This window comes from Falco cherrug, chromosome 4, assembly GCF_023634085.1.
Source record: "Falco cherrug isolate bFalChe1 chromosome 4, bFalChe1.pri, whole genome shotgun sequence".
Lineage (NCBI taxonomy): Eukaryota > Metazoa > Chordata > Aves > Falconiformes > Falconidae > Falco > Falco cherrug.
In genome coordinates, this window is record NC_073700.1 from 10372612 (window position 1) to 10385080 (window position 12469).

Sequence of the window (12469 nt, forward strand, 5' to 3'; positions counted from 1 at the left end):
ACAGCTGTGCTTTCTGGCTTTACTATTTTTATAATCATACTCTCCTGACACACCATGAAAGCAAAAATAGAATTAATTTCCTGAGGAATAAATCAACACTCATAATTTTGCAAAACAGCATTTAACAGATTTTAGCAGTTAAAAACCTTAAAAGCCTGACTTGAAAAGATAAAAAAACTAGTCTTTCAATGTATTAGTTTTGTAAGAGATATGTGAGAGCATGCTTCCACAATTCAAAGATAAAACATCACCTTCATCCTTCTTACAAAGAGGAATTCAAGTATTTGCCATATAAGCAGATCTAAATTGAGTTTGAGAATCAGACTCCCACTAACATAGTTAAAGGCCTCAATATGCCACAAGGACACAATGAGAACAACTTTTTGGTCATTACTTCTTTTAGATAACCGTGACATCTCCAAAAAACGAAGGGTGGAAACAGAGAGACATCTCAACTTTTTTTTTTTTTTTTTTTTAAGTTACAAAGCATTTCAGATTTCAAAAAAGGTAATGGTTTTTACAACTTGATCTACAAGTCTCTAGTCAGTAACAAAACAGGCCTGGTCCTCAACTTAATTCCTTGCAGTCCAAAATCCATAGTAATAAAACTTAAAGAATAGTTAATGGCACTCACATTTGCTGAGCTTTGTCTTTCAGGATATCCAGTTCAGAGATTTTGTTTTTCAAGCATTACATTTAAGCGTGAAGACCCATAAATTAACATTACCCGAAAGAAATTAACTTCATTTTTTCTTATTTCCAACCTTTAAGTAAACTGGTAGATCTCTATCCAATTGGTCCAAAAAACAACACAGTGAGACTTTCCTTCCAGGAGACCGTCGAAATCTAAAACAAAATTGTGTGTCCCCAAGACAACCTATGTATGGGGAAGAGATAAACAACAAAGAGACAGACAGTATTCGGAGTTTGAGCCTTGTTTACAGTCAAAGAGGTATAAAAACTTCGATTTGTTTATTTTACACTGCTCTTGTGCCCTACTATTGTGACCATTTATGCATTTATGTTTTTGTAACTGAAAAATTTGACATCTTTAGCAACAATAAATATCCCACCTTCAGCAAGAAAAAAGTCACTCTGCCTCACAGTGAGTGTATTAGACTCATGTCCTTAAATGGATCTACTAATGGCTGTCCTCCTACTGTTATTACACATTTTATTGGTCTGTCTGTACAGTTCTGATCATCTTAACCACATGTCATTTCTCTGTAGAATCACCATGCTTAGCCTTTTTCTGGCACCAAACAGTTCATACGTAAGTCACTCCGTAGGAGTATATTATGCTGATCTCTTGTAACTCCACTTGCGGGCCTAAGACTTACTGTTTTTGAAAGTCACAGAAGTAGCTGTGGAAAACTGAGTGACACCAAGCACTACTTCCCAGTAATACTCCCAATGAGTTAAGTTTCCCCTCATTTCTATCAAAATTAATTTCTGAAAGAAAAATGTAACTAAGTATAGCGACTATTTGCAGTCTGAAAATAAACTTGGCCTAAGTTCTTAGCAGATATCAAAGAAACTTACTCCAGGTGGAACAGGAGAACTGCAACATCAGAACTTCTATCACAGATACACTCATGGCTATGTTCTCACCATTACAAATGTTGTCTGCTATTAAAAGAGCTCAAACAAACTTTAGTTCAAGTAGAAACTATGCAAGCTAAACAGAATGTACTGCTCAGGGAAATAGCAACAAGAGGGACTGCTAGAATCTTAACATCATGCAGATACATTACTCACTCTAGCAAACCTGCAAAAAAAAAAAAAAAAGTCCCTTTGGAATGCACTGCTATTAACATGAACACAATGAAGACAACCTCCTGAGCACTGCCAATCTGTAGTAAACAAACTAACTTCACCATTGTAAACGTTTATGTCAGTAAGTATAAAAAATAATTTATTATTAAACTTATAGCCATTGTTGAAGTAGTAAGTTTCCAGCTAGCAAAGGACACTTGCTTCTCCATATTGAATCTAATTTCTTCATTAGTGTTTTGCTCTTACAGCTTTCAGACATTAATTTGCAAAGACCTCCAAGAAAAAAAATATCATTAAGTCACTACTGAATATCTGAATTCTTCACAGCTGCCCTGTCTTACATCAGCCAGTGCTGACTGACTAAACAGTAAGGCAGAGCTCCATTCTCCAGATTTAAAAGCTCAACTGAATCTTCTTCTCTTTTAGTCTGATACATGCTGCTGCAGCAGCCACAGACACCCTAAACCCGGAGCCAAATTCACTGGCTGTGCAACTGGCAGCGTGGATCAATACTGGCATGTTCAGAACATTCAGGTTGAGTCTTAGAACCCCTTGAAGTTGTAGCAGGAAACCCACAATGCACCAAAACAAAACCAGAAGTAGAAATAATTATGATGAGATAACCATTCAATTCAAACAAGTAACTAAAGCAAGTGCTTAACAATATGGATCCAAGCATAACAAGAAAAAGCACCGCACCTGCCAGTGACACAGCACTAAATTGGTGCTCCAAGCTTTCATAGCTAGTTTGCTTCATCCAAAGCAAAAAGAAAAAAGCAGTTATAAAAAGCTATACACAGGAGACCTAAAACTAAATAACCCTTAATTATTAATATGTTGAAATATCTTTCATAATATGATGACTTATTATTTAACAAGCTCTTCCGCTATGTGGAATTTGAAAAGATTGGTAAATGTCTATTCTTTCTTCAGCTATCCATGCAGAAAATGCAAAAGCATTATTCTAAAGACATCTGCACTAGGAAATTCAGCTTAAAAAACACAGAAAGTGTTGTGATCTAGTAACTGATTAAATCCATTTCCCCCCCTAAATTCATAGCCACTACAAGTCCTAGAATGATATCTATTTGTAGTCGTAAAAGAAAAAAAAAGTTGAATTTATCTTTTGAGCCACGAAAACCTACGAAAAAGACTGACTTCAAATTTAGCTGCAAACTAGTAACTTCCTTCACTGCTGTATTACACAAAGCTTTTATTTTATGTTCTAGCCTCTGATGAAAAAATAATTGTAACTGACAGCATACACTCCCAGCTAATTTCTACAACACAAGTTTTATGTAGGGAATCCCTCTGCATAATTTGAAACTTCAACCTACCATGAATGATCAAGAATCTACAGGTTTTTAATAGGCACATTATAAATGGCAAAAACGTGGGATTTTTTCCTGCTGAAAGTAAACCGTCCCTACCATATACCTGTTCTCCTAAAATCAATTTTACTAGCACTCTTATTTGAAAAAATAAATAAACAAAAATCAGCTTTTGTTCCTAATGCGTTATATTTTACCTTCAATACACCTTTTGAAGATTGGACAGATTTATAACCGTTAATGAGAGTAATAGGAAGATACAGTTGACTCATCTTCTCTTTCAATAACAGAAAGAAGCTCTTCCTCTGTTTACATACAGGAAATCCAGAACAGGGAAAATATCTTCATTTTAATGACATTAAGACATAGGGGAAGAATTAGCCAAGATATTTTGTAAAACTATGTAAGAGAGCTCATACACATATTAAAAGCACACGTCTGCATCACCTCGTATCAGGGTGGTTATGCTGCAGAGCAACCAAAAGCACAGAGTAAGAGCAGTTATAGGGACAAATCTGTTACTACAGGTTTTGACTTTTGTAAAGAAATAAATGAGAAAGGAAGCGTCTGTACTTCTGCCATATCTTCTTGCAAGTAGTCCAAGTCATCAGCCACATGCCTCCAGTTCCTCTTTGGCAGCAGAACAGTAGAGGTTTAGATTAAAAAATAATTTAGCAAGCAGGACCACACACAGCGACAGAAGCATCAAGAATAGAGAAGATGTAAGATAACCTAGGTTTTCCCTTCACAAGTTTTCTTTCTAAATGCTTTTGAATTTAGAAGTCAGTTTCACTGTTATGAATTTAGAAAAATAGACATTTATTCCGTTATGAGGAGAGGGTTCCTCCACATCCCTTCCATTTGCTTTATTCAAATTCTGTGACTCGTTTCTACAACATCAATGTTGTTATTTTGTTTAAAAGCGAGATTAAGATGTTCATTCTTTACTTGCAAAGTATTCTGAAACATCTGCATGTGTGTCATCTGGAAGGTCTTACACATGCACATTCCTGATACTTCACTTGCATAAAATAAAAAAGAATTCTCAGACCTTACTGTAATACAGGCAATTACAGTTTCATATTTAACCTTATTTGCAAATTTTCTGTATTGTAGTATTAATCAAGATGTTCATATAAGTATTCAATCTAAAACCATGAATATATACTGTCAAATTCTATCTTTTTTTAACACAGCTTACTCCAACAACAGACAACTAGAGTGAAGAAGTGAAGGAAGCACTTACCTGAATTAGAATCTGGAAAAGACAAATAGCAAATATTGGTTTTCTGAAGGGTGGGAAAAAGAAGAGAGAGCCGTTATATATCCTGAAATTACTAACTTAAAAAGAAATCATGCACTTACACAGCAACCATGACTCACCTCTTTATCGGTGAGTTTTGAATGTGGAGGATATATTACCTACAAAAAAAAAAGTATTATTTTATTTGAAAATAAACGGTATAAACAGTAGGCTTTTATTAAATACTTTAATGACACAGCCCTCAAATACCTGCCTAGCCTTAGGCTATTTTCAACGGTAAGCTACTAATACTATGTTTCTGTTCTTATTTTTCATATGTTTTTAAGCTAAATTGATCACCCATCTTTACAAGGTATACTGGATGCCAGTTGGAGACCACAGAGATGCATTAAAAAATTCAGAGTACTTGGTATTTTTGGTGCAACAGGTCTCAAAAGAGAGCAAGAGTACATCCTTTCAATTTAACTTGCACATACGAAATGCAGCATAGAAACCTAACAACACGTTTATTGTTTGAAATCTGTTGCAATGCATAGTTAGGTGGCAGTCATCAAAATTCAATCACAAAACATCCTTTATATCACTAGCAACTCTTGAAGGATAAACACTGGACCCAAATGAGAGCTGGGAACTGTGAAAGCTCAAGGAATACACTCAAAAAGCCATGGCTTCTGTACTGACAGAAAAGTAGTAAATTTATTTATTAAGTTTTTACAACACAGAAATCAAGAACGCTGCAACACAACATAAGATATGGAAGCACCATCATTAAAAAAAAAACAACACCAATGCATGTATAAAATCAGTGATTATGCAAGTAAGTGAGAAAACAACATACAGGAAAGAGGACAAAACTGAGACTTAAATTTCAGCTAAGTTGTTCCTCAAAAAAACCCGCAAAACTACAGAAATGGGTGGCTAGCTTGTAAGCAGAGGAAATTCAACATAAATTCAAAGATTGTTTCAAAGAAGGTTTCAGGGCTTCCACAGATGCAAGCTTATCCAAGAACAGAAGTTCAATGCAAGAACACTAACTTAGTCTCGAGTCCTTGTATTGCCATAACGCTAACATCCAGTTATCTAATGTAATTTTGTTCACCAAAAATATAAGTAAACGTATTTCCTGCTCTATAGAAAACAACAAATATATCCCCCAGCTGGTCTCCGACTTAAGCAGACTTTCTATCCCCAGGCCATACAGTGTTCCAATCAGTATCTTTTTCCCTCAGTCTTCTGTTCAAAGATGTCCAGCCATACAACTTACTATTGGTATAACTACGTCCAGAAGCAGACATATGAATGGAATACCTGCATACTGCATTTACTAAACCTATCATCACCTTTTTTTAATTTCTTAACATTTTGCTATGCTATCTTATGCTAAGCAATACACTCCAACGTAACTCAGCAGTTGAATGATGCTGAAATGATCTACTCGGATGACTGGAGTACAGACCAGGCTTGAATCCATGCTCCTTTCCCTCACTAGACAGTGTATCTTCCCACAACGCCAACTGAAACTAAGATTATTCTTACTGCAGCAACATAAACTGAAATTATTCTTACTGCAGCAACATAACAGGCCTTAGTTATGTGGCCATCTTATGTGGACATTCATTTTATGCATGCATTCAACTAAGATTAACGCCACTGTTAACAGAGTTGTTTGCAGACAGGACAGTGGCTACGCCGTGCTTCCCTCAGCCACTGAGCACATTATCTCCTTAACCCACAGGTTATAAACAAACTCTTGTCTTTGTTGCTAACAGTACCACAAAGCGTCAAGCGAACAGAACTTAGATGATGAGCACAGTATGCTGGGTTTTTATTTGCATTTCGCTTGCAGCCAACAATGCGTATCAATGCCATTATTTTAAATATTGTAATAACTAGCTTGGCTGAATTTTTAGGCCAGTGTGGCATACATTCATGCCAGCACCACTTTAATTAAAAAAAAAAAAAAAAAAGAAGAAAAAGAGAAAGCGAAAAAGACAAGGTTTTTCTCCCTGCACACCCGTTTCTGCACAGCCGCATGGGGAAGAGGGTGGAACAGGATGTGAAACCGATCCAAATGAAAATTCTGTTTTCCACTTTCTCTCCCAGCCCGAGCAGTCCCAGCGCAGCTCCGCGGGCAGTGTCACCGCCGCCCGCCCGTTGCACCCGGTGCGGGAGCAGCCGGGAGCCACCACCTGCAGCCCGTCAGTGGCACCCGCACCCGGCGGCCACAGCATGCTGCTTCCAACACTCAGAGAATGCATTTGCATAACCCCTGCGATCCCGAGAACACTAATGAGGAAGACCACTTGCATTCACGTTATTATTACGCTCTTTTAAAATCTTAACGTCAAGATGTCACGGAAAGGGGTGCTATTCGTGTATAAAGAAACCGACGAGGTATTTAACACAGATCCTGGCACCAGCATAATGGAAAGCGGTTGCTGAGCACAACCGGACTCACCTGAGGCTCCGTGACAGCTGCCGCGTCCCCCCCGCCCCCCGCCGCCTTTCGGGGTTTTGCACAACCGCGCTTCCCCCCGCACGCCGCCCGGCTTCCCCCCGCCGCCGTGCAACGCCGGCACCAGAGGAAGTACCCGATTCCGGCGGGGCCCCGCCGCCGAGCCGCCCGCCCCGGGGGGGAGCGGTGCCTGCCAGCCCACCGAGCCCGGCGGCCGCCGCCTCACGCACCTCCACGGCCTGGCCCAGCTCCAGGTCGAAGCCCACCACGCACACGCAGTGCAGCCAGGCCGAGAAACGGTCCCAGGGCAGCAGCGACAGGCACCGGTCCGGGCCATCTGGCTCCGCCAGCGCCGCCGTCGCGTCCTCCCCGGCCTCAGCGGCGCCGCCCGGGCTCCGCTCCCGCAGCGACATGGCGCTGCCGGCCCGGCTCCCGGCTCCCGGCTCGGCCTCGGCCCCGGCCTGGGTCCCGGCCCCGGCCCCAGCGCCGCCGCGGGGAGTCACGTGACCTCCGGCGCACCGCCCCCGCCGCGCTCCCCCGGGGACTGGAGCCGCCTGAAGCGGGAGAGTCCAAGCGGGCACCGGAGCGGAGGGGGCGAGCGGAGCCGGAAAGCCCAAACCATTCCTGGGGCGGCGGGGGCGCGCCAGGCGCGCAGCTCCCCCCCGCGGCCCGCGCGGGAAGGGACGGGCGGCCCCGCCGCCCTCGGAGCGCCCACCCGCGGGCAGCCGCCGCTCGCGCCGCGCGGGGGTCACACCGAGCAACCGCCCCCGAGCGCACGGCGCCCGCCTTCACCGGCGCTTCTGCGGGGGAACGCGCGGGCGGGCAGGTAGATCTCCGTTCTCTGTCCCCGTTTGGCCGTCGGCGCCCAGCACCCCCGGGTGGGATGAGGCCGTGCTCGGTCATGAATGGCACCGCAGGCGTGCCCGCACCGCGGCCCGCGCAACGCTGCGCATCGCTCGGGAGCCCGCGGAAATTCCGCACGGGCTAACGGCTGGGGAGCTTTGCCCTGCATAGGAAATTGGAATAATAAAAAGTGAAAGCATCCAAATCTTTTAAAACCTATTTTAGTGCCTTAGCCAAAAGCCAAGCTCTTTATTTAATAATAAAAGAGCTTTCAAATGCTCTTGGCGCAATCCATGTCCCATTTATATTTCAGTAGGAAACGTTTTCTGGAGTTGAAAGTGCTAAATAGCTACTTTATTAGGGGGAAAAAAAATAATCCCCCACCCAACCCGTAACTTACTTAGTTACTCACACTAGACTTTTGGTTGACTGCTACTGGAACAGCCGAAACCGTAGCAGATGCAGACAGGCAGGTTGCCCGAATTCTACGTGCTGGTTTTTCCCCAACAGAAGTTGCAAATACTAAACCCGAGATACCACATCTGTACATACTTAATAGAGAAATTACACCTCTTCAGATGCACTGCTTCCTTAACACCCATTAACAATATTTGTTTATCTATCAAAACCAAACTACTAGAAATTTTAAAGTATGCTTTGATCATGATAGTAATTTCCTAGACAAAGGAAGCACAAACATACAACTCAGACAAAATTGTAATACGCAAAATTATCATTGTAATAATTTAAGATATAGCCGCTTTCAGTTATCACAAACCATTTGTGGCAAAGTAAATTTTAGATATAAACCAAGATATGAATGGAGTTTGGTAGCGTGCAGCGGGAGTGGCTGTACAGGAAGGCTCTTGCTGTCTCTAGTTGCTTCAGGTATTTTACCATGATGCCAGGTTAAGATTCACAAACTTCTCCAGTAGTTAACTCCCAAGTTCTGTAAAAGATTACTATCCAAAATAAGACATGACTAAGACACAGCTTCATCAGGTTAAACTCAGAGCAATGATTCTGCAGTGCTATTTCATTTGCTGTTTCCATTTAAGAGCTGAGACAGGGCCTGGCCAAAAGCCTTATCACTTGGTTTAAGAGAAGATACCACCTTACAGCTTCTTACAAGCCTTGCCCTGTTTCCATTCTTGCTATCATGGGCAGAACAACATTTTAGCTACTATTATCATGTATTCCCTTTTGGGTTTTGCTGGCATCTATTTCTAAGTCTTCATGTGAACAGAAAGTATAAACATAGACAAGTAAGAAGAATAAAGTACTTCAGACTGGTATTCTCTGCTCATTTTGTTTGACAAACAATACCCAATAACTTAATTCCACTTGCTGCTTAATGGAACTAAACTTTCAGCAAGAGAAAGTTCAGAGAATAGAGACATGATCTTTGAGAAAGTAGTCACTGGAAAAAAAATAGGATTCTCACCTACTGAAGATATTCCTAATTACTAGGAAAACATTAAGTTCAGGAAGATTTTCACCTAGCCATTTCAAATACATTTTAGTTTTGGTAAAACGCAAAGATCTTCCTCGATTGAGAAAGGATGTCAGTTGTGTAAGAAAAAAAAAAAAATCTACATGCATTTTAAGTATTGTAATCTTTAGAAGAACTGAAATTGACTGCTTTCTCCTTCAAGAAGTGTATCAGCGCAGGACAAAATACAGGCTTCAGAGCTGAGAACCTATTAACAGAGAATGCTTTGCTATATTGCAATACAGTCTCACAGAGCAGTAGGACTCTGCATATGGAATTTGCCCTTACAAAGCTGTATGAACTCCGCCTCATTTTGCAGAAAGCCAGCAATCTGTTCATATACATATTCGGCGGGGTTTGCACAAGAGCATCTTCTAGAAAAAGCATCCCCTGTGACGTCAGTTGCTGGAATAAAAATGAGTGTAAGCCTGTGTAGGACAGCTGGATTCTAAAGAGCCAAAACCGTTTGGCATTTGAGCCTATCTTGCTTTCTTCCACCCTCTATCTTGCTCCTACAGCTGCTATCGCTACTGCTCTATTCCGCCTCTCTCAGCAGGATGCTTTCTATCAGGTAGCAGCAAATGTTGTGTTGGCTGCTGGCTGGCCAATTTCCATCAGCATCAGTAGGGAGTGACTCTGCAGGCTGTTCACATCCACTGAGCAACACCAAAAAAATGGATAAACATCTTTTGCTCATCTCACCTTCCCCCTCCGCCCCCCTCTTTGAGATTTCAGTTTAAAGCAATACTTTACTTGCATCTGAAAACTAGATCTGGTCTAATAAATACATTTATTTAAAACAAACAAACAAGACCCAGCAATCTCATGCTTATTTTTACAACACTTTTCCTTATTTTTCAAACAGCCACAAAACATGAATGCAAACATTTCAAAAAGTCCACCTCATATTAACAGAAAAGCAACTAAAAACAGGTTACAGGATAACTGTGTGATAAAGCAATGAAAATGCCAGATATACCAGCTTACCTAATTTCATTAGAAATGAAGAAACATTGTATGTAAGATTAGTTATACGTTAGCATAACACTGTATTAATAGTATGCATGTTATGTTATACTATTTATATATACCATATACATGTTATTGACATAAAACTGGTATATATAGACAGGATATATAGAGTACATTTATAAACAATGTATTTTATATATAACTGTATAAATATAAGCATATATTCAATATCTAATGTAAATTAAACAGTATATTCAACATATGCTTACTATGTATAATACATTAATATAATTGTCTGTTACATTATTACAAGTACATACTGGGTACAAGTATCTTTTAGTAAGCTTAATGCAAACTAGAAATGGGATCAGGGAAAGGTCTGCATGACAACCAGATAAATGGAGAATCTACATGACAAGAGAGGATTAAGCCAGTTGAGTTTTTCATTCTTTCAAAAGGAAGCTGAGATATAATGCACTTGTTTTTTATATAATCAGTCAGAGTTAAAAGATCAGGAACAGAAAGTAAGTCTGAAACTAGAGAACAATGATAGTGCTACAAGAAAGTGTAACCACCCTTCAATAAATCTGGGCTGATAATTAGAATAAATTTTCTAATCACTGAGAAGTCAGGTTTTGAACAAAGTTTTCCAACACGAGGATTGGGGAGTAAAGTCCCAGTAAGTTTTAAGGAGGAGCTCAGTGAGCTTATAAAAAGGATTTTGTGTGACCACTGCCACTGGAAGCAGAGGGACTCTGGTCAAGCACACACATACCAATGTCTTCTACAAAGTGGTTTACATAGTGGTTCAAACTGTGTAGCAAAGTACTTCGTTAAAACTGAAGTGGAAATCAGCTCTTAGATATATTACAGGCTTTCTGTTATCTGTGATCTTTACTAATCTAGGGCAATCTGGCTCTTTTTCAATGCTATCATGAAACTGGCAAATAACCTATTAGCAAATACCTGCTATTTTCTGGTAATGATCATCATTCAGAGAACATGATTTCACTCCATTTACTTCTCATGACACACCAACATGGACAGAAACACGCTGCTAGAGAACACATTTGTAGAATGTATATGTATTCAGAAGCTCCTAAAACAAACAGGTATCCAAAAATTCAAATGGGATTGTTGCTGTCTTGACATACACTGCAACTGCACCATTTACTCCTGTGACCGTCCAGTGACAGGCGCGATCATCCATGCACAGAATATTGTGAATTTTGTCAAGAATTGCAACCAGAATATTTCAACAAATTCTAGAACCACCACAATGTCACAATAATCTTGCCATTCCTTAATGAGCTTGCTTTGTGAGACCACTTTTCCTACTTAAGAAAAAAGTGATTATATTTTCAGTCCCTGCAACTCAAAAGCAACCACAGATCACCAAATATTGGTCTGACCTAGTCAGTCTGACATGTCATGCAGCTAGTCCTCCCCCCAGTCCTCTAGTGGACACAAAGTGATTGCTGTGAACCACATTTTTGTAGTGTCAACATGCAAACTGACACATCTATAGCTCCAGGAAGATGAACCTATTGCTCTGAAACAGTTCTACACTTTTGACAGTTCAGCTTGATTCTGAATGTCTCAGAAGTTGCTTCTGAGGCAATTTTGTTTTGCAAAGGATACATTAGGATGTAAATAACAGTTCAAACTTTTCTATATACTTCCATATGCTCTATGTAGCAGTAAATGCCTTCATAGACTGTCATATTTTAAAATTTGGTATGGCTTAAAAGAGTGCAATTATACATAGAATTTGTTGTATTGCTGAAAATCAATATGAAATTCATTTAGTAAATTACTGATGAATGAGTTTCAGGGATAAGAACTCAGTGGAAAACTGTGCATCTCCAACTTTCTCCTTACCTATTTATTCTGTTCTCTTTACCAGTTTGCATCAAGTTTTATACTAGAAACTGAACTTTTGCTATACAGCTTGCCTCATTCATTTAAAATGTAACAATCTCTCGAGTCAGGATCTCCCACTAAGCAACTGGCTCAGGACACGTCTCCACTGACAAATCTTAATCTGAAGTCTATTAATATTCTGGTAGCCTTTTAGATCACCGTTGCACTATACTCAGAAATCTGGTGCCGAGTTGCCTATAATGATGCTCAGCGTTTTTTGTCTCTAGTCAGTTACAGTTAGTTTACAATTCACAACAGGCTTCCTTCAGCAGATCTTAATTAAGTCATTAAGACTAAAGAATCTCTCCTGCACTTTGACACACTTAAGCCAAAATCCAGATGCTTGGCAGGTATGCACATAAACTCTACCTCTCCTGCATTTCGTCATCCTGAAATGGACAGCAGCTCTTTAG

At 40.2% G+C, this 12469-nt stretch overlaps 1 protein-coding gene across 3 annotated transcripts in view; it reads right to left on the minus strand.

Moving 5' to 3' along the window:
* The window catches only part of DENND6A (DENN domain containing 6A), a 28292-nt gene extending 20844 nt beyond the window's left edge, over positions 1-7448 (minus strand). The window contains exons 1-4 of one of the 3 annotated variants that reach the window (XM_055710045.1): positions 7057-7448; positions 4491-4529; positions 4354-4396; positions 765-877 (exon numbers count right to left, since the gene is read on the minus strand). In XM_055710045.1, the coding sequence (XP_055566020.1) occupies positions 765-877; positions 4354-4396; positions 4491-4529; positions 7057-7239 (378 nt within the window). In that variant the 5' untranslated portion in view covers positions 7240-7448. Of the gene's footprint in view, positions 1-764; positions 878-1542; positions 3413-4353; positions 4397-4490; positions 4530-7056 lie in introns of those variants that run through there. The other 2 variants (XM_055710044.1, XM_055710046.1) reach the window with 2 other exon arrangements.
* Positions 7449-12469: the final 5021 nt, after the last annotated feature.